The 26,605-nt window shown below is 38.0% G+C and overlaps 1 protein-coding gene across 4 annotated transcripts in view; it reads right to left on the bottom strand.

Annotated features, from left to right (window-relative positions):
- Positions 1-26,328, bottom strand: part of LOC145768233 (forkhead-associated domain-containing protein 1-like) — a 78,224-nt gene extending 51,896 nt beyond the window's left edge. For 3 of the 4 annotated variants that reach the window (XR_014288925.1, XM_082579718.1, XM_082579720.1), the window contains exons 1-9: positions 26,206-26,328; positions 22,017-22,223; positions 21,458-21,593; positions 19,099-19,248; positions 18,719-18,819; positions 15,264-15,567; positions 9,629-9,759; positions 4,721-4,798; positions 1,923-2,135 (exon numbers count right to left, since the gene is read on the bottom strand). Coding sequence is in view for 3 of the 4 variants with exons in the window: in XM_082579718.1 (XP_082435844.1) it covers positions 1,923-2,135; positions 4,721-4,798; positions 9,629-9,759; positions 15,264-15,567; positions 18,719-18,819; positions 19,099-19,248; positions 21,458-21,593; positions 22,017-22,223; positions 26,206-26,304 (1,419 nt within the window). In the remaining variant the exon portion in view is untranslated. The remainder of the gene's footprint in view (positions 1-1,922; positions 2,136-4,720; positions 4,799-9,628; positions 9,760-15,263; positions 15,568-18,718; positions 18,820-19,098; positions 19,249-21,457; positions 21,594-22,016; positions 22,224-26,205) is intronic. The other variant, XM_082579719.1, reaches the window with a different exon arrangement.
- Positions 26,329-26,605: the final 277 nt, after the last annotated feature.

The raw sequence follows: 26,605 nt of genomic DNA, 5'->3' as shown, positions 1-26,605 counted from the left end.
TCATACCACCAGCGTAGCACATGATTTGGAAGACACTAGGAATGCAGCTTGGTGTGCTCACCCGATGGCGTGTCCTACTGGTATGGACCTGATCTGATCAACTTGGGTTAAGCTCAGAGATGGGCAGCAGCACGCTACTTTTGTAGTGCCGCTACCTTTTTGTTGGAAGTAGTGATAGCACTTACATTTTGTTAGCGGCTGTAGAAGCAAAGCTACTTTTTTTCAATGTAGCGAAGAGGCACTAGATTTCTTTGTCGCACTCCCACTATCCACTACTTTCCAAATTAAAGTGAAAAAATGGCTCGTTTTTGAATATTTTTTATGGAAACAATGCGTGCAAAAATCAAAGCAGAAATCATTTGACTGTATTGTGGGAAACATGAAGCCACGTTGATGCCGATAAGAGTGACACCAACCCCAGTCACAACTATGAAAATTATTTTTTGGTGTGTTGTTGCCATCGAATGAAACGTCAGTATAGAAAAATATCAACTGTAGAGGCCTTTTATTAGACAAAAGCTAGACCTGGAGTTTTCATAGTGCCGATTTATAATGTCAATTTATTGAATACAACACTCTCATTCTTTCCAGTGCTGTGTTGGATAGATTTTCTCTGTTGGAAAAACGTACCGAAGATAAAAGGAATGGCCCGTTTCGGAGAATCCGATTCGGAGAAATACCGATTCGGAGACAGCCTTTTTCGGAGAATGTCCTTTTCGGAGATTTTTTGAAAATCTAACGACGCCTTCTGTAAATCCAACGACGCCTTCTTTGAGATTGCATGGTGCATATTGGATGTATATAATAGGACGCAGATTGGACATATGTGTCTAAATGCCACTTGTACTATGAGACAACTTTTCTTTCTCCTGATTGAAACATGACAGCTTGTCTTCTGGCTATTTATGTCAAGTACCGTGATATGTTCTTCACCTCTCTTCTTTTATCCCCGAATCTACATGAGTTTAAAATATAGCCTACTAGCCTATTGTCTTATTTCATTTTTTAGGTAAAATATTACACAAAACTTATTTGTTTGCATAATTACGAGCAGTTTCCTTTATGACAGTATGGTACCGTATGCTATTATCAGGTAGGCTATAAAAACACCTTAATCTTAAGCAACAGAAAGATTGTTGAAACTAACTTTTAAATTGGGTGAAAACTGATCATTCATTTCTCTATTGAAAGATAACTCCTTTCAATATACATATGCCGCTGTGATTTTACAATTCTCCGAAAAAGGCTTTCTCCGAAAAAGGCTGTCTCTGAATAGAAATTTCTCCGAATTGGATTTTCCGAAACGGATTCTTCCAATAGTAGCAGACCGGAAGCTAAAGCGGGCAGAACTCAACAACAGCATTTTAAATTGCTCGTGTTTTTAAAAATATGTGTAATAATTAGTTCCACCTAGAACTTGTTTTCTATTACAACTTTGAAATGGTAGTGTAAACGAATGATACCGTTCCTTTTGAAGATCATTTTGAGGTCACTAAGTGCTTCCTGTGTCAGTTTATGTTAAGACAAAAGTAGCGGGAGAAGTAGCAGTAACAGCAACACGCTACTTTAGCTTGAGTAGCGGTAGCGGATAGTGCGCTACTTTCAAAGCAGCGGATGCCCACTTATTGTCAAACTGCATAGAATTCAAACAGGAGTGGGCTTCCATTACAATATGCATACGTTGGTTTGGCTCGCTCATCGGCCTGCAAATGCGGTGCGGAGGAATTCTTGACATGTCATTCTTGACTGCTCCATTTATAAGGCACCAAATGAAATGCATGCCATAGCAGAACTGGACGAAGCTACACTCACCTGGTTTTTTATTAGGCCTACTTGCGTTGAAATCTGATCCATCATATCTAACATGAAAGAAGAACAATTGATGATGAACAAAATTGTTACAAATTACATGAGCTTCATACCCGATTTTGGTTTTGTTCGTTGTCAACGCGCAGAATCCTCTCTGATCGTTGAACTTCAAAATATTTTAGCTTCATATCTTCGAGGTTCTTAGCAGCTGCCTTTCCTTCATCGAGGGTGGACTGATGCTTTGCCTGCATGTTTCCAATTTCATCTTTGTAGGTCTGGAGGAGTTTCAACTGGTCAGAAGACCTTGATTCCACCACTCGTTGTTTCTGTTAAAATACGTTTTCTGATGGTGAGAGAATTGAACAGTTTCTTAAACTTTCCATGAAAACTAAGTTGTTCCAGAAAAAGGATAAATTAAAGCCATAATTTACAATAAAAAAATGTTGCTTTACATGTAAATGATTTTTCAGAACAACTTTGTCTACGATTAGTGATAGGAATATGTTAACATTTTTAATTCCAACATTTTTGGCGATGTCATTGCGCTGCCGATGCGGAGGTGAATAATTTAAGTGCTCCCTCACTGTATCGCTGGGAGAATTAGGCACTATACCAGAAGTGCACAAGATCGTCAATTCAGCTGAGATGATCCATGCTCAGCATGTGGAAAAAGATTTAAAAGCAACTCTATTACGGGTAATTACTGCAATGAATGGGTTCATCAAAGATGCACAGGAATTAGCTAAAGCCTGGTAACAATTAAGGACTTCAAATGCAAACGTTGTCAATTGAAAGAAAATGAAAGACATGAAGAGACAGTCACCCTGAATTGGGATAAACTAAAAATGATTAAAAAGTTCTGCTACCTAGGAGATGTTCTGAGCAGAGATGGAAAATTGCAAAATTTAATAACATTAAAAATAAGAACGGGATAGAAAAAATTCAAGGAAGGGCTTGGATTCTGTGGAAAAAGTGCTCTCCCAGAAAATGAGATTGTTTATAAACCATGATGCATAAGAAGAACAATCTGCTACGAAGCCGATAAATGGACCATGAGTATCGAAGATATGAACAGGATAGAAACAACTGAAATGAGAATGCTCCGAATGATGTGTAAAAAAACCTTGAAGTATAAAATTAGAAATATTAGTATTATAACAGGAGTAGAAAGCATCCCTGAGTTAGTTAGAAGCCATCGTCTACGATGATGTTGTGAAACGTATGTCTGGTGACAAGGCTCCAGTATTGGTAAAAACGATTTCTGTCCAGGGAAAGAAAATTGAGTGACCAAAGCGACATTGCTATTATATGTATGTGACATCAGTGTCAGGAATCTGGATAAAGTCAATCGCAACAATCGGGAAACATTGTAAAAGGACTGTAAAAACTGGCGTACTCCTGCTGGCAGGGACAAACACTAGGCCTCATTCATAAAACAGGCATAGCTCAGCAACAATACGACATTTAACATTATCACACAAAAATGAAATATAGCGAACGTTTTCGACTATCCATAAAGTCCTTTTCAAGGCTTAAGCCTTTAAAAAAAATTATACATTGCATAGGAAAATACTAGAGAAACATAGTATAACATCGATCAAAAATATTGTTTAATCTAAACATTGAAAGACTGACTATCCTGCTCACATATTATGCAAAATGACTACACAACACAATGGTTTAAGTAGAGAATTAAGTTAAGCGTATCCAGGCAGCTTTGTGCTTTAGTTTAGTCCATTTCGTTTTGTGCTTTAGTCATAAAAGATTTAAGCAAGATTCGTAAAAAATATACCATGTAATGTCACATTTGACACTAATTTAAACCAAAGTTAGCCCTCTTTCATCTGCATGTTCTGCATTTTCTTCACTTTGCTAATGTCATGTGTCCAACTGTCCATGGTTCATTAAATATCCTTTCGTGTAAAAAATACTGTCTAACTTTTGCCGTTAAACAGAAAAATTATGAAAATAGTCTTGGACATTTGCAATTTGCATTACTGTTAGGCCTGAAATATATCGTGGTGTTGCTACAAAGAAGCACCCAATAATACACACTTCACTCGAAATAGCGCCTAAATCATACATGTGACGCAGCACCTAAACCGCCCGCAAAGAAAGGTACATTATATTGGAACCATGTATAAGTTAATGTCATTTTCATACACCAAAACAATATGTAGGTTTAAGTATTTCGTTATATAAGGTAGCCTACATATCTAGATGATAAGTTAGGCGATTTACGTCATCTGCTCTTCTATTATTAATTAAAGCATTCAGTAACTTTGTTTAACACAGTTGTGTTAATATGAAGGATGAAATTGACGTCTTCATTTCAATACCCAGGTCAAGTCTGGCTCGGGGAAGGAAGTGGACAAACAGGTAAAACATCACATAGGCGGGTTCGCTCAGTTTTGATCTCAAGTAGTTCACGTTTAAGGTTATAACTGAGAACTTCTGCTCACAAAAACATGTTGTCACAAACAAGCACAAAACTTTCTTGAATCTAGTGGTTCTTCGAGTTCTGTACCGCAGATCGAGGCTTTTCTTTCCAAGTCGGAAGACTCTCAACACATTTTTCTAGGTCGTCGGCTACAATGGTTAAGTCGTCTGCATAAAGATCTTCCCAAACAACACCGGCTCAAAACTCTCATGACAAAGCTTCTAGAGCGATGATGAAGAGTAGAGGGTTTAATATTGAACCTCGGTGTACTCTTACCTTCACACCAAACTCTTTTTGTAAATCACTCATCAGCAAACATATAAAAGTGAAAATGTACACATAAATAACTTTGAAATTGTTTCTAAGAACCATAAATCCTACAAAAAATCTTCCCGATTCTTATGCTGATTGTGTTTCCTTAGACATCAATGATCGTTTCGATTTCATTTATAATTAAGAAACATTACTTACGATCTTCGCATCCTTCAATTCTCTCCGCAAAGCATCAATTGTCTCGTCTTTGCTCCTGTGGTTGGCCAACTTTGTAAACTGAAGAAAAAAAAATAAAAAGGTTCACAGAGCGTTTGGTTTTTTGGAAGATCAATAAGTTTTTCCATGCGCAATTAGTATGTTTGCCAAGTTCCAATTACAAAACCTGCTGCCCATCGTCAACGGCACCCTGTAAGCCGACTGCATAGTCGAGCGATAAGAGCTCTGGTATGACACTCGAAAGGGCACCGGTTCGACAATGCTTGAAGATGCTGCCGTGTCTTTGACAGGAAATTTAAATGTGTGCTTGAAGGTAAACATCAAGATAGGCAGTTTAGGCACCCTTATCTTTTTGATTACTTAATCTAAATCTTCAAAAATCATCAGGCATAAACCAGCGCATGTGAGACCCATTCTTATGCGGTCATACAAAAGCAAACAGCACCCTTTCAGTTATAAATACCTGCAGTCCTTACAGTAGATCATAATTCAGAAAGTGTTAAATTTCAAAATAAAACATTACAATTTCTTGTGAAATTGTAATGTTCACTGCAAAAAAAATATGCTGCAATGGTGAGCACGCTTTCTACACCAAACCTGTTACTGTATTATTAACACAGCACCTCAAACTGATACGGTTGATGCAAGAGTTTATGTACAGTAAAAAAAACGGGTCTGCTACTATTCGGTGAGTCCGATTCGGTGAGTCCGATTCGGTGAGTCTGATTCGGTGAGTTCCTAACTTCTAACCCCTAACCCAACCCCCTAACCCCTAACCCTAAAACGGCAATGATAATTAGGCTACGGTACCCGATAATTAAAAAAAAAAAATGAAAAAATCTCCCGTTAAGGGATCGGACTCACCGAATCGGACTAACCGAATCGGACTCACCGAATCGGACTCACCGAAACGGGCCATTCCGAAAAAAAAACATATGCAGACGCTAATGATGTTCATCAATCTTTAATTTTAGAGTGGTCCAACTTCAACTAGATTCGGATGATTAGATACGTATTCAATTACATGCATTGTAGCAGTTTCAGCCATCTTGCAGACCTGCTGACCACTTAAAATTTGATATTTTTCAACGCATAATATAAAAACCAGTCAAAATGAAGAAAACGAAGCAGAGACAATGATTTCTAATGGTAATGGGTCCACGTTAGGGTGGAGTGAATTTTACTTAATCCTTTGGATTTTGATTTAAGGTGTTGTAATGTTGTCTTTGGGCCTAAAAAACAACCCCGAACATAATTTCGATTCTCCTACCCCTAAATTGACCCTCCTACCTGAGGTCAAAGGTCACATGAGGTCAAAATTGCTCTATCTCCACTTCTACTGGTGCTAGAAATCTGTTTAATGGCTTAAAAGATTCAGAAGACCCATATTTCTATCTGTTCTAATTGAACTTTTTCTTCTATTGCTAGTAGAATTTGACTAAACAGCAAAAATATAGTTTTTGTGTTTTTGCATATACAACATTATAGTTAACGAACTTCAACAGCCAAAATAGTAAATTTCAGCAATTGGTTGGATTATTGTTTGAGAATCACAAAACTATCCACAAAGCACTGGAAAATACCGACCTGCAGAACAATTTGTCAATTATAGCCTCAAATGGAACCGCAATTATGACAGGTAAACACCATTGCAGCATTGCCACATTAGAAGAGTTGCTGCAAAGACCTTTGCAATAGGTCATCTGTCTCCTGCGTACCAACGAACTACCTCTCAGGCATGTTTTTAAGCACTTGGATGGAGTCTCTTTAACTCCGAGTCGTTTTCAGGCCCAATTGGCAAAGAGCTAAATGGTTTATTGTCTGATTGGCATGTGGTTAAGTTTAAGCCATTATCTTCTATTGAATTTCCTCAATTGCCAAAAGAAGTTATGGAAAGTTCTAGTTCCGATCAATTTTATGCATACCAAATTTGTTTGGCTGTCATATCTGGAAAACTTGAGAATGACTTAGCACAGTTTGAAGTATGTGGCTTGTCACATGCAAGATGGTTGACACTTGCATGTCGCATTATGAGATACTACACTTCCCAAGCAAAGCCGAGCAAAAATTTGAGAATTCTGGTAGAATTCTGTTTAAAAGTCCAGCCTACTTCCTAAGTTGGTTTGATATCAAGCTTAACTATAAAATAAATAAAGTAGCTGTCAACTATTTTCGAATGATCAAACGAATCAACCAATTTCCCTAGAAGCAAGCAAGAGACATTGCATTAAAAATTTGATACGTAATGGCTTCTCAGCTCACTCCGAAAATATTCTTCTTTCGATGATGGCTGACGATGATGATACATCGATCGCAAGCTGTCAATATTGTGCTATCGCTACGCAGCTAAGCAAAGATGTTGAAATGACCCAGATGATGAAAGTGCAAAGGCGAAATCTATTGCAGAGAGGACAGTAACTGTTCGAAAATGTATCATACCGGAGATCAATATCAACACCGAGTTGTACCACAACATGGTAACTTTTGATGAAATTAATGCCACAGGAACCTCCCGCAGCCAAAGTCATGAATGATGATACAATACAAAAAAATTTCAAAACAAACAGGCTTGAACTTGATCACCCATGCCACAATCTAGCTGTAGAGCGTCATGTGAAGCTTGTAATAGAAACTTCCATGTATGTGGCTAGGTTCGAAAGACGGAATGGTGTGATCCGGCAAAAGATCAAATCAAGGAAGTTGATGCCCCTCTTTCAACACCAAAAATCAATTTTACTGCTGAATATGATTGCATAAAAACCACTTGTTTTTCGTTATAGTTACCAGGGGCATAGCCGGGACCTAAATATGAGGGAGGCAAAATGTTTTGTGACATCTTTTGAGTGTGTAATAGTGCAATTGGATTTTCATTTTTAAGCAATGGGACTTTCATTAGGTGCTGCTTGACTTGAAGACCTGTCGGTGGTCCTTTCGCAGCCTTCTCGTTGTTGATGGTTATTTCATGCTCAATTTAAATTTTCATTGTTTGTGTAATAATTATTATTGTACGTAGTGTGACTTGTTGGCAAAAACTGTATCTCTCAATAATTTCATGACTTTCAACCATTGAAATGTCATCTTAAATGCATTAAAACATTAATTTCATACTTAGTTCAAACTTCAATTCCTCATCAATGTTTCGGATAAGAATAATTCGATGTTCAATACACTTATTCTCAAACAATAATCCAACCAATTGCTGAAATTTACTATTTTGGCTGTTGAAGTTCGTTAACTATAATTGTATGTGCAAAAATATCACAAAAACTATATTTTCGCTGTTTAGTCAAATTCTACTAGGAATAGAAGAAAAAGTTCTCTTAGAACAGATAGAAATATGGGTCTTCTGAATCTTTTAAGACATTAAACAGATTTCTAGCACCAGTGGAAGTGGAGATAGAACAATTTTGACCTTGCGTGACCTTTGACTTCAGGTAGGAGGGTCAATTTATGGGTAGGAGAATCAAAATTATATTCAGGGTTGTTTTTTTGGCCCAAAGACAACATTGAAATTCACTCCACCCTAGTCCACGTCTTTTAGGCGCAGACAGTGAGGCGCCGGTCAAATAGGCACGCACACTGTGGCGTCTGGATATGTAGGTGCAGAGCACTCAGGCGCCGGTCAAATAGGCGCGCACACTGTGGCGTCTGGATATTTAGGTGCGGAGCACTGTGGCGCTCGTTCATTAGGTGCTATTCCTAGTAAAGTCTGCAGATTGTATCAGCTCAGCTTTGGCAAAACCTAGTCGAGGTTTTGACGGAAAACTAAGTTACTCTTCACTCAAAGCCTACCACCCGCTTGAATATAGGCTACGGTATATTTTTTACAGGTTTAGTGTAGTTATAACTAAAAGTGAACTCAGTCATGTTCGGAAACTTGAGTAATTTATTGATAAAGCTTTCACTGACGCAAACCTGGACTAACAACAAATAAATGCCGAACATGCGCATTAAAAAACAACATATTTTTCTGTTCAATATAACATTTTGTGTGAAAAGCATTGCCCTATCTGCCAAGTTGATACAATCTGCAGACTTTACTAGGAATACCACCTAAATGAACGGGCGCCACAGTGTTCCGGACCTAAATATCCAGACGCCGCAGTGTTCGCGCCTATTTGACCGGCGCCTAACTGTCTGCGCCTAAAAGACTTGCTCCCTTTCTAATATCCACCATTCCACCTTACTGTTCAGAATGAGGCGAGTACTGAGTGCTGCTACAGAGTTTCCAAATGTTTTTCAAAATTTAGGTCACATGCAATGTTAAAATATGCTTTGAAAAGCTTACTATTTACAAAACCTAGCTCAAATATGGACCATACGTTTGCGAAAACTGTGCTAATTCAAAACAAGTTCGTGCTAATTCAGCAATGCAAAGATATTTGAAACTGTACATAAAAAAGTTATAACCTGAACAGAGATTATAATTTTATCATAGCCTACTCTTGACGTCAGAAATATTAAGGAACGCACTAAATTCATATGCTCGCACGTATCTATTATAATGTATTTCATGTATCATGTTTCAAGTGGTTGTGCAATATTTCATCAACTTATATGCCATGTTTTGCAAAAGAATTTCAAAAAAAACGTTACCCAACTTTGTGTGGTATCACAAATTTTATAAACGTTTTAAATGAGCAAGGTTCAATCAACTCATAAAATAAAAATTTAACATGCGCATTACGCAAACACTGTTGCTGTACTTACTCTACTCTTGACAGTGAATTAGATATCTCATAGGCAGAAGACGACTTTGTGGAAGACGCACAAATACCCAAAACCCCAAGCAAAAGACAAAGTGTGGCTGGTCAGGCCATGCCAAGTGATGTTAGAGAGCCCAATACAAAATTCTTATCCAAACTATTAGTGAAGTCACCGAGAACCTACCTTAGACGACATGGCGGCCAATTGAACATCTTTTCGCTTCACCTCCCGACGTAACTGGGTGAGCTCAGGTGTTATATTTTTTATGGAATCTTCCTTGACTTGCAATTCCTTTTGCAGGGATTGAACCAAACCTAAAAAGTATTTAACATATTGCTGTGAAAGTCAAATGGCAATTGTAGAAAGTCGAATATCGCTTCACCGAAAACCAACGCAAAGAAAAAACAATCCAATGTTTGTACATCCAAGTGTGATTTTATTTATTTTCAAAAAGTTTGAATTAAAAATGAACGCAAGTACGCCCTGACCAGTAAAAACATTTCCAACGTAACACAATTACACATTGTCGCATGACATTTCGACTTTACCATGTAAAGTCATTCTTTCTTTGTGGTGCAGAACAATTTTACTTTCGATGTTTTTACTTTCGACAATCGACATTTCTACCTGTGCATGTGCCACTGCAGGGGTCACCAACTGGCGGCCCGCCACGCTGTTATGTGCGGCCCGCGAAAGGCATCAGCATACAAGTATAACCAAAAATAATTTTCTTGAGGAGTTAAACAGCATGAAGCCAAAAAATACTTTCCGAGAAGCATATTTTCGCTTTGCATACGATTCCACCGACCGATCAATTAGATTGTAGTTCTAAGTAGGGATCGTTTAAAGTTTTGCGATGCGATGTCTAGCCACACTGTCCCAGTGGTTGATTAAAACGTCTGTTTTCGAATTTCGAAAATGTCTGTGAGCATAGGGTTGCTTATTTTCAGTTTGTAAATGTCATGTAAACACTAGTGTGTGTTTCACCGTTACTGGGTTTCACGAGCAGTGTTCCTTTATGCAAGTTTTTGTTGGCAAAATAAGTCGGTATGGCAACTCAATTAATAATAAATTGGAAAAATATTATATATAAATTTAAAGACTTTTTTTGGTATTATGAAAATATTTAGCTTAGTGCTGCAAAATGTTGTTAATCAACAATTCTTGCCATGCTAATAAGCACCGCAAGTGACATTTGTCTAATAATCAAGGAAAGACGGTTTTATAGACTCTCACAAAAAGGATGAAAAACTAACTCATTGCTTTTTTAGAGGGAACACTGTTCATGAGTTACGATAGAAACGTTTTTTCAGTGATTTCCACAAGCGCTTGTTTCATGGAGCCTGGTTTCTTTCTCCCTGTTATTGGACCTATTTTTCGCTGATATGTTTGCAGGTCACTGTTGTTGCCTGCATTGCGATGTGTCAATCATTTCCATGTTTACTGAAGCTGTTAATGGCAAGATTATCTTTTGTGAAGCGAAGTGACAACACCACTCTTGCATGGCGGTGAATATTCTGATGAAACCGCTCGCCTCGCTATAAGTGCACAAAACAAGTAGCCTCGTTTATTAGGCAATGTTAAAAAAGTCAAAAGTGTTGTTAAAGGAGCTTGGCCTGGCAGTAGCGTTGTTCGGCTAAGTTTGTTGCTGCGGTATTCTAAGATAAATATTAACAACATGTAACGCTGGATACTGGGCACGAAATGCGTTCTTTTCTAGCATAAGAGTCAACCTACTTAAAATTTTATTAGTGCGGCTCGCCACAGCTCTCCTAAGTGCCACAGTGGCCGGCATGCAAAAAAGGTTGGTGACCCCTGTGCCACTGGATGGGCTAAAACACACTTTTTTCTGAATTTCAGAAAGAAGAGGTTCCAAAAAGCTGAAAAAAGGTACAAAAACTCATTTTTCAATATTTTGGGGAGTGGTCCCCTCTAACGTGCCACCAAAAGGTCAAATTTCCATATCTCGAGAACTGCAAAGCAAACAAAGCTCAAACGAAGCAGAAATACAACGTTTCTATCTGTTCTAAGAGACCTTTTTATCTTAGTTGCGCTAAAAACTTTAAAGTTATTACAGTATAAAAAACATTTTTTTATGCTATACCTTTTGGGCTGAGTGGCACGGCCGTTAGGTAAAGGTGGTCCCATACTTGATTCAAGTGTCGGGTATATGAGATTGTACTAAGCCTTTGGCACTAAGGAGAGTAGGGTGGCCAGTTCCTTTCTCTCGGCCACTTTTCCTGCAGCAATTATGCCCACCCAATTTAATACACTCTAGGACAGTGGTTCCCAAACTATGGGTCGCGACCCAAAAATGGGTCGCAAAGGGTCAGAAAATGGGTCCTGTGGGGGCGATCTAAATCTACCGAAATCGGACTGTTGTAAATTAATTTATAAATAAACTTTTTTTTCTTCTGTTGAGTTGTTTTAATCCCAACATCGACAATTATTGCATCATACGCTTTTATTTGGCTTCTCTTATCAAAATCAATTATGGTAAGCAGTTTTACCGGCATTCAAGTCACTTCCTTCAATAAATCACAGTAAACGTAAATTATTTTTTAAGTTGTAAATAACGAAAACGTAAATAATTCAAGATTTCTAAACTTTTTTTTTTAATCTGAAGTTCCTTTTTATCTGCGACCCTGGTGCTGGCAAGAGGCTATCTAGGCTGTGTTTTAAAATGTTGTCAACCAAATCTTTAATGGAGAACAAGTTAAAGAGACATCCGACGCATGCAAAAAATGAGCGTATTTTTAAGCACCGAGAAGAGGCATTGAAGTCAAGCCGGTTTGACTCAGCAACGAATCTAGCACTTATAATGAGCCTCTGAGCAAGACGAGCTACAAGACCACCCTACAACTGGTTGCCTGTGTCTTGTTTATAGCAGGCAAAGATTGCAAAAACAGTGAAGTGGTAAACTTGTTTATACAGGTTGCCTGTGTCTTGGGTCGCGAGATGTTTACCAAACTCAGATTTGGGTCGTGCTCAAAAAAGTTTGGGAACCACTGCCCTAGGACTAGGTAGAGGTGAGCGGTGTTTCCAACAACCAGCAGAAGCTGGGAGTCGAACCAACGAGCGTAAGAGGGGGCCACAAACCAAAATTTTGGGAAATGAGTTTTTGGTCCATTTGCTAGCTTTTTGGAACCTGAAAAGTGTTTTTCAGCCCACCCTAACGTGCCACATTTTAACCTTGCCACATGACTCAATCCTTCACTGCTATCTGACATAGTCTTCTCATTATGCATTGTGTCATAAAATTCCTTGTCTTCATTTTGTATTTGTTGATTGCCACGTCTGTTTTATTCGGTACTACGACAGTTTATCGAACGACTATTGATCGAACGACAGTTTATCGAAACGACAGTTTATCGAACGACAATTAATCGAACAACTGTTTATCGAAACGACAGTTTATCGAAACGACTGTTCACCGAACGACAATTAATCAAACGACAGTTAATCGAAAACCTAACCCCTAACCTAAACCCTAACCCCTAATCTAGGGACATTAGATTACCGGGATGCGTAACTACATCCGCAACATTAGAAGGGTAATTTTTTTTTATTTACAAAATAATAGGCTATATTTTTTATGGGTTATATAAAAAGAGTGAAGTTGGTTTTGAAGTAATTTAAAGTTTTTAGTTGAATGCAAGCCAGCAGCAAAGCGTGAAAAAAATGTCAAATTGGCAATTTACCCTTCTAATGTTGGCGGAACAACGGGGTTGCGCGTCCCGGTAATCTACTGTCCTTACCCTAATCCAAACCCCTAACCCCTACCCTTAACCCCTAACTCCTAACCCCTAGCCCCTGAGTATTCCATTGCATATGTGCTTTGTCGTTCGATAAACAGTCGGTCGATGAACTGTTGTTTCGATAAACAGTCGGTTCGATGAACTGTCGTTTCGATGAAGTGTCGTTAGATAAACTGTCTTTCGATTAACTGTCGTTCGATAAATTGTCTTTCGATAAATTGTTGCGTCACGGTTTTACTCGTTCTTGCATTGCGCCAGTGTTCCTTTTGTGTTGACCAAATCAGTGCATTTTGAAAACTCGCGAAGTTGCAGACAGGTGCAGTTCTCAGTTGCGTGCTTTATTTAACTCCTATGTTTTTAGATGCTTCGTTTTAAGTTTATTAAAACCTTGAATTAGGTAAAGGTAAGGTGCAAAATGATTGAAACGCCTGGTTACTCTAATCAGAAAAGAAAGAGCCCAAAATGTAGATTCTACATTCATGTTCAGCAAACAAACGTTTCAAAAACTATACTGTCTTTATCTTCAGTGCTATAAATGTTCGTGTGCCAATAAATATTACGTTAAAACATTTACAGGGTGGTCCACAAAAATGTGACATATTTTGTTTATCTGTCACTCCATAAAAATTAATTCTACCTCTTGATTTTCAGGTTATTTATAGAGTACAGCTATAAGTTTTATGTGTAGCAGTATGGAGCCGGGATATCGATTTTCAGTGGCTGAGCGGACAAAAATCATTGAACATTACTTTTCGACAAAATCTGTAATCTTGACCCAGAGACATTTTCGTCATGACTTTCCTGGAAGGAAAACGCCGTCTCGGAATACTATCAAACGCTTGTTGGAGAAGTTCAGAGACACTGGCAGTGTGACTAACAACAATAAGAACCATAGTGGTCCACCTTCCACCGCAAGAACCCCCGAAAAAGTTCACGATGTTCGAACTCGTGTGGAGAAGTCTCCACGGAAATCCACCAGAAGACTTTCTCAGGAAGTGGGGATTTCAAGATCTTCTGTCAATAGAATTATTCATGCTGACTTGCAACTTTTCCCATACAAAATTCAGCTTCTTCAGACTCAAAGTCAAGCCAACAAGGATGAACGATTTGAATTTGGTCAGCAAATCAGTGAACGGATTGAGAACAATCCCGGTCTTTTGGATGTGCTTCTCTTTAGTGACGAGGCCCACTTCCATTTGAGTGGCCATGTGAACAAACAAAATATGAGAATTTGGGCAGAAGCACAGCTTGAGTGTAACAAAAGTCACAGTTTGGTGTGCAATAGGACGTAATGGCATTTTTGGTCCCTACTTTTTTGAGGACGACGAGGGATGCCAGGTGACTGTTAACACTGAACGTTACATCAAATTGCTCAGACGACAATTCATTCCAGCAGTAAGGAGGAGAAGGGGGACCGACTTGAATACAGCTGTATTCCAGCAAGACGGTGCCCCACCGCATTGTTCCAATCGTACCCTTGAGTATCTGCATCAGTACTTTCCTGGGGATCGATTGATTTCAAGGCGGACCAACAACCCCTGGCCGCCATATTCACCCGATCTTAACCCTCCTGACTACTTCCTCTGGGGATATCTGAAGGATAGAGTCTACCAGGACAATCCTGATACCATTGACAGACTGAAGGAAAACATTAGAAGAGAAATTAGAAGAATTCCAAGGGACATGTTAGGGAGAGTAATGGACAATTTCAATGTGAGAGTGGCAGTGATGATTCAGCAGCGAGGAGCATGGATCGAACATATTATCAAATATTGAAATAACTCAGAAACCGGTTCGTTTTTTTTCAAAAGTGCTTTTAAGGGCAAAAACTTATAGCTATGACCCATCTCCGGCTGAAAAGATTTTGAAAAATCTTCAGATTTGTAGAAATTATAAACAAACGAAATGTGTCACATTTTTGTGGACCACCCTATAACACTAAAGATGAAGACAGTATAGTTTTTGAAACGTTGTTTACTAAAAATGAGTTTAGTTGTACATTTTTGGATTTTTATTTTTTGATTAAATTAAAGGTAACACTTCATATAATACAATCTTACCTTGAGACATGGCACATTCTTTCCGAGATTGATCGTTCTCTTGACGAAGTGTATAAATTCTCTTTTCACATTCTGCCACTTGGGAGGTCAAAGTGGGAGATGAAACTAATCCACTGTTGACAGTGTTCAGTTGTTGCCGTAAGATCGCAACCTCACTTCTACGTTCATTCAGCTCCTTTTCAAGGCCTTGTAACTTTTGGAATATCTGATTGCTTGACAAATTTTGCCCACAAGTTAATTGCTCCTGTAGTCTAGCTATCTCTTCTCGAAGGCACGACATGGTGTTGTCTTTCCTCTTTGATTCCTGAACACAAAACAAAGAGGTTGACAGACATTAATTTAGTAGCATGCTCGCTGCACACCGGGATCTCAAACTGAAATTTTTTTGAAGCTCAGGATAAGTTTTGAAACTTTGCTTCAGTTTTAACTAGTGATGTGCCGATTACAAAATTTTTGCCGATGCCGATTCTTAAATATTTGCCGATGCCGATTCTTTGGTTAAATGATTCAAGCTGCTTTTAGTTGGCGCTCTACAAGTGGTTGCGATTTTGTTACAAGTTGCTGCCTTTGAAATGTCTAAAAGCGTTCCCTTTGTCACCTGCTCTAGACAGCGTGATTTTTTACGGTAGTTCTTCACTTCTTGCGCGCTACAAAGTGGTCATAAACACGCGTTTTATTTGTCGCGGAAATCAGTTAAAAGAGAAAAATCGCTATCGCTCACAGAGTGCAAAATCAACGTAGCTTAATGCAGTGTGCAAAATATTATCTTGTGCGGTTTGTAGTATTTTTCTCGCAGAAAGAAGGTGCCAGAAACAAGAAGAGAAAAAGACTAGAGTGTAAAAGAAAATGAACGTAGCGGTATTGGTAAAATCATTTCGATACGATATTACCAAAAATAAAGCGATATTACCAAACGATATTTTACGGCGAATTGCAAACCATGGTTTTAATGAAAGAGGCAAATCTTCTGCGGTTACCCCGAGTAATGAAAAGAACACTAATTCAAAAGCGTTTTGAATCTTTCAGACAGTTGCTCACATTTTTTTTTGCAGTTTATACTCCCTTGCTTTTTCTCTTCTTGCTTTTAGCGCCTCCCATACTGCAAGAGGCACTAAAATAATAACTATTACGTAATAATCCATTTCTCCTTTAACTTCTAACCGTTGTGTAATCATTCAACTTTTATATTTTATCTGGTCTGATTTTCTCCTTGAACGTTTTTCGTCATTTCAAAGAAAGAAAGTATTTTGATCTGGTGCCTACTAAACAAGAGTTCACAAAATGGCGGACAATCGTCATTATTTAGACTACCGCTCTCCGAATGCTCGTTGACGCTGATGCGGTTGTTCAAAGAAGCCGTTCTTAGATAGGTATTTCCACGCACTCGCGCTACATATGATTAGGAAACTTTGATAAAGAATCGACAATTTTTTTCGATGCCGATTCCGATTCTCCAAAACTTGCCGATACCTGTCGATTCCAATGCCGATTAATCGGCACATCCTTAGTTTTAAACCAGCCTTGAAACTCTAACTTCTACGGAAATGCATTTTAATTTGATAAATTTGGTCAAATACAAAGTGTGCAACTCAAACAAAAACCAAATTGGCCAAAAAGTGCTACTACGCAATAGGCGACGAAAACAAGGTATGTAATGTTTATGAAATTTTTCTGGGGTAAACCCCTAGAAAAACATCTTTTTTGCTTCTATGGACCTCAACTCTAGCGTTGTCCATGTTTAGCTGCATGGCCGAGTGGTGAGAATCCTGGTTCGACACCACTCAAGCATGTGGCTGTGTCTTCGACAAAGATACTTAAATGTTGTGATTGCATTACCGGTACTGAAATATTACAATGATACAAAAGATTAGATTTACCCAAGGTCAGGAACTTGACCACAGTCACAAGTTATCGAGAGACAAATTGCTGTGATTGGTAAAAATAACACCATTATAGTGAAGTGATACTCGACTAGGCTTAATCTTCAATTATTTGCAATCTAAGAATTAGTAGGAACAAGGTGGTGAGCTTGCACATACTCCTCTGGATCTAGGCCGGAGCAACTATCACTCCCAGCCCAAAGCCGGAGTTAAAAAAATGGCTGGAACCGGACATTGTTCTATCACTACTTTAATGCATGGTTGAAGGTGGACATGAAGATTGGTTTGCTTGCCTTCCCTTCCAGTCAATCTAAATCTTCAACTACCGGGCGTAAGCCAGGATACGACAAAAACTTGTCCGTTTTCTCTCAAGATTTTATTTAGTTGAACTTCGGTGCTTCCCTACTTTTTTTGTACATCTGCTACGGTCCTAAATTTGTTAAAAAAGAAGCAGAATAAGCGAGTTATATGCTAAAAGTCAACCTATGAAACTTACAAATAAGCTCAAGAACCAACTCACAAATTGGAGTGTGTCCTGGACATTTGGTATGTATGTTTTAATATTATAATGTATGTAAGGAATTGTTTAGAATTCTTTATCAATATCAACACTCAACAGTGGGGTTTCAAGTGTGGAGTACGCCAAGGATGTACGTAGGCTACTTTCTCCATGTCTTTTTGATTTATATACAGAAATGATTTTTCGACGCATTGATGATATGAAAGGGGTAAAAGTTAGCGGTTTCAACATAACAAATTTACGCTATGCTGATGAAACTGTTCTGTTGGCTGAATCAGAAGAAGATCTTCAGGAAATATTGGACAATGTTAACTCAATTAGTAAAGAATTTAATATGAAAATTAACGCTGAAAAGACAAATCAATGATAATCTCAAAATTACCAGCCTCTCCAGTACTCCAAATTGTAATTGACAATGAAAATATACAAAAAGTAAAATATTTTTCCTATCTTGGACATTTAATAACTGAAGATGGGAGGTGTGACTATGAAATTCTAAGACGGATAGAAATTGCAAGAACTACATTAGGAAAAATGAAAAATATTTTAATCAATCAAAGTTTAAATTTATCAATTCGTCAAAGGATATTAAAATGCTATATCTGGTCAACCCTTTTATACAATTCTGAAACTTGGACAGTGTCACAAAAAATGGAGAAACGGATCGATGCCTTTGAGCTCTGGACATAGGCCTACAGGCAAATACTGTATTAAAAATTTCATGGAAACAAAAGATCCCTAACGATGAAGTACTCTCCAAATTCAATTCAAACAAAATTATCTTACAAATCGTCAAAAGAAAATTAAAATATTTTGGACACACAATAAGGCAAAACTCGTTACAAAGATCATTAAGAGAAAGAAAGATAAACGGAAAAGAGACAAAGGCAGACTAAGAATGATTTGGACAACAAATACCACTAAATGGACAAAATTAAGTTATGAAAGTGCAGTACGAACAGCTCATGGTCGAGAACAATGGCGCATTGTATTCAACCCTCAATACGAGTAAGGAACATAATGATGATGATCCATGTCAACGTATTTCATCCTACTTGTTCAAACATTGCCAGCCTGTTGATCTCATCTCCCATGTGAATTATCTTTTTCTCCTTGTCCCGCAACAACCCTTCCATGTTGGCGGAGTTACTCCAATCTAAAATAACAGCAGGTTAAAGATCAACTGTCGTCAAAAGATAAGGATATTTAACAACTGTCTCATTGCAAAGTATTGAGATTTCTTGTTTTTCCAAACACGCATACCATAGCTATACATACTGTTTCAGACCAATCAATCTTCCAATAGTCTAATGCAAAAGCAAGAGTGATATCCAACATCACAAACATCTCATTACTTCTTTGATTAGCTTTTCAATGTTCAAAAATAGCATACAGGTAACAAAGACATAAAAAAGGTTTAAAATTAAAAATCTACCTAGTTGTCGGTCACCTGTGATCCCACGCGCTAGCTCAGTATTTACGCCATGTGTTACACGGGGAAGGTCGTCCATACTAGATGGTCGATTCAACAGTGGTGGGTGTGGCTGCACACAACTCATCTTTGTAGGGGTGGGAATGGGTGCAGCTTTAAAAATAAAATTTATAAATTAGTGGATTGCCACACTACGTCGCTATCGATAAAGCAAACCATGAATCCTAAAATTGACATTTCACCTATGTATAGAATGCCAGAGTCAACTCAACATTACAAACTATGACTTGATTTAAATTTATTTTTGCACAATCTTTTTGTAGCAAGATCTCGCTATGACATCCAGTCACCTAAGTGATTTTGGGAGTTACTTGTCAATCATTAACCATAGTAGCAGCTCTCCTACGAGATCTTGTACAAGCTAATTGTCAGCGAGGACCATATACCAGCAGACTTGGAAAAAAAGCTATATCGTGAACATCCACAAAGGAAGAGAGGATGCTCTTGATAGGGGAAATTATAGAGATTTGAAGTTGCTCAAGCAGACCATGAAAATACTTGAGAGAGTGCCAGAACAACTGATTAGGAAACAAGTGCAGACTGGTAAAATGCAGTCCGACTTCATACAACTGAATTGATGCCATCTTTATCCCGTCAGCTTCAAGAAAAGCACCTTGCCGTAAACAACACTCTTCATATGGATTCTGTAGACCTCGAAAAAGCTTTTGATTGAGTGCTGAAGAAGGTAATCTGATGGGCCATGTGTAAGCTGAGTGTTGAGGAACGGCTAGTACGGATAATACAATCAATGCACTTGAATGCTAGAAGCCATATGCGTGTTGGAGACGGATACAGTAACACTTTCAAATTGGGAGTAGGTGAACATCAGGGTTCTGTATTGAGCCGCTGCTCTTCATCACCTTTCTGGTACTGTTACTTTAATTGCACACTGGCTATTTTTGTGAGCCATCGTACGCTGACAGCCTTGCTATCATCGACACCTCATTAGAGACACTAGTTTACAGAACCACATCCTAGAAAAAAATGGAAGCAGAAGAACATGGGAAAAATTATTTCTGGTTTCAACATGAACTCCCTGAGAAGATCAGGAAAACATCCTTGCTCGGTATGCCTATGTGGAACCAAAAGAAACTCTGTCTTTTGCACCAATTGCTCTCACTGGGTCCACAGGAATTGTAGTGGAATAAAATACCCGCTCAGACCGGACCCACAATACTTATGCCCTTGCTATAACAGCATAGCAAGACCTATGGACAGTAGGCCAGTCATCGAAGTTGAGGGTGGCACACTTGACATGGTAGCTGACTTTTGTTACCTTGGAGATACCACGTTTTCTGGAGGGGGTGTGAACATGCAACCATAACGCAGTGCGAGTCAGTCTGAAAAAAGTTAAAAGAACTTCTCCTTATCCTCAGAAGCAAGCAACTTTCTGCTGCAATCAAAGGTCAAGTTTACTCTAACTGTGTGAAGAGTGTCATGCATTATGGTTCTGAAACGTGAGAAACATTAGCAAACACAATCAAAAGCCTACAACGTAATGAGAGAGCGATGGTAAGATGAACCTGCCTGGTAAAGCCTAAAGACAACATCATTCTAGTTTGAGATTCTTTTATCTAGGCTAAAAGTAGGAGACATTGGTAAAGTCCTCCAATTGAGCAGAATGAGATGGCTTGAGTACGTTGAGTGCAGTACTAGCTGGATCTCTCGGGTCAGATGTGTCAACATTGCAGCACAGCGGGGTCATCATCATCATAATCCATCGTCGGTTTGTTCCCCACTAGTGGGGGTCAAGGTAGACTAAAACTTTTTGGGGAAGGACTAGTTAAGCGAGACCTTCTAGCCCTGAACATGAACTCTGCCAACCCATTCGCTCTTGACAAGCAGGCCACACCCTCAATATGTGGATTAATTCATAGCCTGTACAATCAAAAATTTTTAATGATGATGATTGTGTAATGTGTACGTAATGGCACAATAATAAAATTCAACAACTTCGCTATTAAATTAACAATGGGCTATAGTTAGATGGGCCTACATATTTTATTCTCTAGTGTCACTTCTCTCCTGCGTCACACCGTGAGTTACATATGTCCACCCATGAGTAGAGCACTGTTTTTCCACTATGTTACCACCTTGTTTGGATTTAAATCGTGCTCAAACAAAAAATGGAGTTGTTGTAATTTTTCTGAGTAAGAATTTCATCATTACCAAATTGCCTTTACCAGTCTGGTTCTGATGGTAGCTTATAGGTGTCTTTCATTAAGTCAGTGCTAGCAATTGGTTTAAGTAGACCTAATCACTATTCAGTTAGATTCTAAACACAATTTTGTGAATGTATTACATTTCATTGATGAGAGTCCGATCAAGGGAAAAGCGCAAGGACCTTGTGCAAGTCTGTCCTGGCGAGGAGAAGAGACAAGAATTTGGATGGGAGAAGTCCATGAAGGTCGTTGCTGCACTGGAAGATATTGATGTGCCTAAAGTAAAAATAGGAAACCTTTATTAATGACCAACAACCAACATAGCCTATTTAATAACCGATTAGAATGAAAATATTAATTACTGTGCTGCATTTACAGTATAAGTAACATTGGAACTTTCAGTATGCAGTAGGCTACATATGCATATTTATTTGCTTTCAATATTATTTCTTTCCTTGTAACTTTGTAAGAGTTATCCGTCCACCAGCTTGTTCAAATTGGGTTGAAAGCTATTCTTTTAAATTGAAGTAAAACTCGGTGAATCAGCCCTAAACAAGAATAAACGTACAGTGATCTTAAGATAATTTTGTGTGTTGGTTAGCCTAGCTAGGCCTTGTTCAAAAGTCGTTCAGTATGATTTTGATAAATCAATTCGTGTGCCGTCTGCAACAATTATTAGATATAAACAATTAGCCTTACTTTGCAACTGGTATCCGCCTCCAATTCATAAGCTTTTCCGTTATGTGAAAACCTTATGGCATCTCCTGGTGCTAGACGAACAGCTGAGTTTTGAATTCGACAGTTATTGACGTAAGTGCCTTGCACTGTGTTGAGATCATGCAAAACAAAACAATCTTCGCTAGGAGAGTATTCAATTACAGCGTGCCGGAGATCAGTTGCATCATCCTGCAAAAAAATACATACAAAACTACACTGTACCTGAACTTAAAAAGTAATGCAATCGATTACTTGTCTAAAATGTAAGTATGATGATAGTTTATTCAGAGGTGTGCGAACCGTGGCAAGCGGGAGAAATATGGCTCACGAGCACAAACTTTTTGGCTCGCCATAAGGTCCGGATTTGAAGTAATGTGTAGCCCGCTAGACGCTCTTCATTTATGTCTCAAATTTGCAACGTTTAGAAATATTATTTTTTGTTTGGAAACCTGACAACTTCAACCAGTGGGAAATTAAGCTAGCTAGGTGTGGGCAAGGCTGTGTAGTCTGGTGAAAAACATACAACTCCGATTGCTCGATTGGTAACTAGCCCATTCCCACTTTAGTATTGGCAGGTTTTGGAGGATTGCTAGTTTTCTATGAAATTTCGTCTTTTTTCATTTTTTTAACAATTAATTTCACTAAAATTGTAATCAAAATTGAAACGATGATTTTCACAAAACTGACAGTGCTAATGGTGTGTTATTGCACTTTGCCTATGTTGAGGCTGCTTGTATTTTGCTATCATTTCTTGTCATAGTTGTGGTCCGCGGACCAAGTTAGTTACGTGTATTTGGCCCTACAGTGCTGCACGTTTGCACACCCCTGGAACAGATCAAAAGAACCTATTATTACAAATGCAGTATTATTACTTTTCTGTTATTAGGGACTATAATTAAACCAGAGTGGTCCAAACCCTGACACGCGGACCGCACGCAACTTCTGAAGAATTTTTTGTGCACCATATTTGTTCTGGAAAAAACAGCAATCACTTAAAAGCATCAGCATTTTACATAAATGCACTGTATTAGTTGGTAGGCCTAACCCAGTATTTCCGAAATTTCAGACCAGTTAGGTAGCCTACTTCTTCTTGCTCCAAAGCTCTCCGTATTGGATCATCAAGTGTCTTATCAAAAAAACAATTTATATTTCTTGTTTTGATAACAATTGATGAACTAAACCCCTTTTCAGCCAAGTAGGTAGGTTGGTAAGATTTTGCAGAAGAACTTTGAATTTTTGGATTGCCAGGTCTTTGCAAGATCTATCAGCAGCTCCGACACAAAACTCTGTCTGTTTTCCATGGATAAAAAATGCTTGTACTTGTACACAGAAATCGTTTTTAAGAATATGACCTAAAGGTCTCGGAAGCTGCTGTTCGCCAAAACGGTTCAAAACTCAAGCTTTCATTCTAATTTGGATGACTTGGGGAGTAAGCTTCAAAACTATCAAGCAGTGTGACGTGTGTGCAAATGAGCGCTTGCTACCTTGATAATACGCTTCTCCAGATTCCGTTTGGTTTGTTCCATTTACAGGAAGCTATACATTTTGGCTGAAAACGATGGAATTTTGGAGGTGGGCTTCAAATAGATCAATTCCACATCCTTATAGAGTGGTGTTTAAGCTCATTACCGAATATATCAACAAGATAAATAGCCTGACAAGCCAAAAATTTTCTATCCAATTTTTTTTTTTAGTATTTTGACCAAAAAGAAGCACTCGTTTCAAACACGGCCAGGCACCACACCCTTCACATCACAACCGGGTAGGAATATCATAAATTCGAGAAAGGATGTTTGCTTTGAGCTAAGTTATGCGTACCGTACTCAGTAGGGTATCGGAATGGCCAGTTTTGCCGAATCCAATTCGGAGAAGCCGATTCAGAGAAATCTCATTTCGGAGACAGCCTTTTAAAAACCAATTCAGAGAATTTTCGAAAATTTGTAGGGATTATTTAGGTAGGCAATTTTTGAGTTATTTTTCCATACGCATGCAAATGATTAGGCAATTAACTTAACCTATAACACTGGTCATTTGGTCAACAATTATTTTTTACAAGACAAACTAACAATCATTTCCAAGTAATTCTGGTACCCAAGTAAATAATTCAATAGTAATATGCAGCCAGTTCTATGCTGATCAAAATTAGTATTGTTTTTGGAAGCTTAAGCGTAAACTGTAGGCTAGAAGGTAGCTTTCAAGTTGCTGTATTTTTGTTAATAGCATAGATGGCAAGAGCAACTGCAACAAGTACGAGTGCTAGACCAAGTAACTCAAGAACCTAGAAACAATTTTTCCTTTCATATACGAAGAGTAGGTACAAGTTTATCTTCTGATTATGTAATGCTGTCCACCAGCCACAAGTTTGCCTGGACTAATGAAGTTAATTTGTTTTGTTTTAGTAAAGTTGATTTGTTTTAAGGAAGCGATTGCCAGATTCGCCACTGATATGTCGACCGTGGTAATGATTCATCTTTGCATGCATGTCTTAAACCATTACGGCTTTGCCACCTTTTCCTTTTGTTGGTTATGTCACTGTATGTTATTTTCACAATATCATTCCTTCAGCATTGCGACAAAGAAAAATCAATAAAGTGTATGACACAACTGCAAAAAATTTACGTTTTAATGGGGAAGCTATAATCTGTTGTCTTAAACAAAACAGTGATTTTATTTTGGATTTGCTTTATTTCCTATGGCAGATATATATCAAATTGGATTTAATGTAGGCCTAACTAGGCTACTCTAGCAGGCCCGTAAGCTTGCTAATTTTTCTGACCAAGCTTATCCTACCAGAGCTGCTTCCTAGTGGCTAAATTCTCGCGCCCGGCAACCACAACAAACAACCATTAAAAAGTTGTGTTTATAAAAATCCATTAATTGATATCGTATTTTTGTGTTCACTCAGAGAAGAACAACGCAAACAAGGACGTAAAACATATTTGCAGTTGTATTTAAATATACTGCTTCCAATGTAGTGTAGGCTATAAGTGGTCTTCAAGTTTTTATAGGTTGACAGCGACGCTCATACTTTGCCTTGTTGGTGAAAAAATATTGCAAATGCGAGTGAAGAGAAAAAAGTTTTAAATGCCCACGGAATAGAGAAATGTTGGCTTGTGGAAACCGGCCTACTGGCACGATAGTTTCAAAGACCATTTAAAGTTTGATAACTGTTTATTTTTTTCTTTACTTTCTTACTGTTTGACGTCTGCTTTTTTTGGCTGAGAGTTTATTTAAATAACCTCTATTGTTAATCATGAAACATCATTTGATAACTGTTTTTTTAAGTTGAAACTTTTTTGCTGACACTTTACTTAGTTAACCTCTTACCTATTATATGCTAATTTCTATAATTATGGTATATAGGCTTACTATATAACCTATAATTCAGCTATTAAAACCTAATTTATTTGAAGTTTAAGCAGATGTCGCTATGAAATTTTAGAATTCTCTGAAAAAGGCTTTCTCCGAACTGGGAGTTCTCCGAATCGGTTTCTCCGAATAGTAGTAGATCGTAAGGCTATAGCATTTCTCTTTAAGTTGATATTGGCTCTTTCTTTTTCTATGAATACCGTAGTACTGGTTAGCCTACTTTTATTTGTAAACTTATATACAGTATATACTTAATGGATGGTTGCATCCACCATCTTGGTTTTTCAAATGGAAGTTTCAAAATGGTAACGAGAAATTTTTTTTTTTTTTTTGTAGTATTATTATGTGTTTTTGTGGGGTGGTAAAAACATTAATGTTGCATATAAAAAAATCTTCAAGAAACTTTCAGTGTCACAACACGTGTAACTTTATTGTAATTTATCCAACAACATACGAGCTGAGTCATTCTAAAAACGAAGATTCGCTATTTCAGCTATCCTGTTTATTGAGGAATAATGAAAACTTCCAATATCAGAAAAAGGAGAAATGCATCAAAAAAGGTTGACAACTACTGCTCTAAATCAATAGCAGCCTATCATCAAACTAAAAAAAATGTTGGTTTTATTTAGACAGTTAAACCATTGTCACATGTCATTTCTGTATCTTTGTTCCAAAACTATTATGTAGACTATAGGCTACACACAGAGCCATCAGACAACTTTCTTTCTAGAGATGTGTTGTATCTGCAATAAGAACAATGTGTTATCTGAAACAACTCTTACAAACTTCAAAAGTAACTCACGTCAATGAGAATGTCACAATTTTCACGGCCAATTGTGGTTGTGCTGGAAGAAAGTGGACTAATCCCATCTCTATTCTTCAAATACCCTTTTTGCATCATGACCGAAACACAAAAACAACTCTTCTATTGTTACTAAAAAGTAAATCAATTATATATCTAATCTAATCATCTAGCCATAGTATGTTTCTGTTTAAGTAAAAATACAGAAACTAACCCTAAATCAAATGTAGTTATATTAATCTCTATATTCTTGACAGCCTGTTTCAACCTAAAGGGGGGATCATCAGAAGGTCCTTATTCTGTCAAGAAGGCTGTCAAGGGTTTAAAGCAGGCTGTCAAGGGTTTAAAGCAGTGGTCTCCTACCTGTGGGTCGCGACCCCATGTGGGGTCGCCTTAACTC

The sequence above is a fragment of the Aplidium turbinatum genome, chromosome 4 (genome assembly GCF_918807975.1).
Source record: "Aplidium turbinatum chromosome 4, kaAplTurb1.1, whole genome shotgun sequence".
Classification (NCBI taxonomy): Eukaryota; Metazoa; Chordata; class Ascidiacea; order Aplousobranchia; family Polyclinidae; genus Aplidium; species Aplidium turbinatum.
Note: the sequence above shows the minus strand (reverse complement) of the source record. Positions and strands in the feature narration are given on the sequence as shown.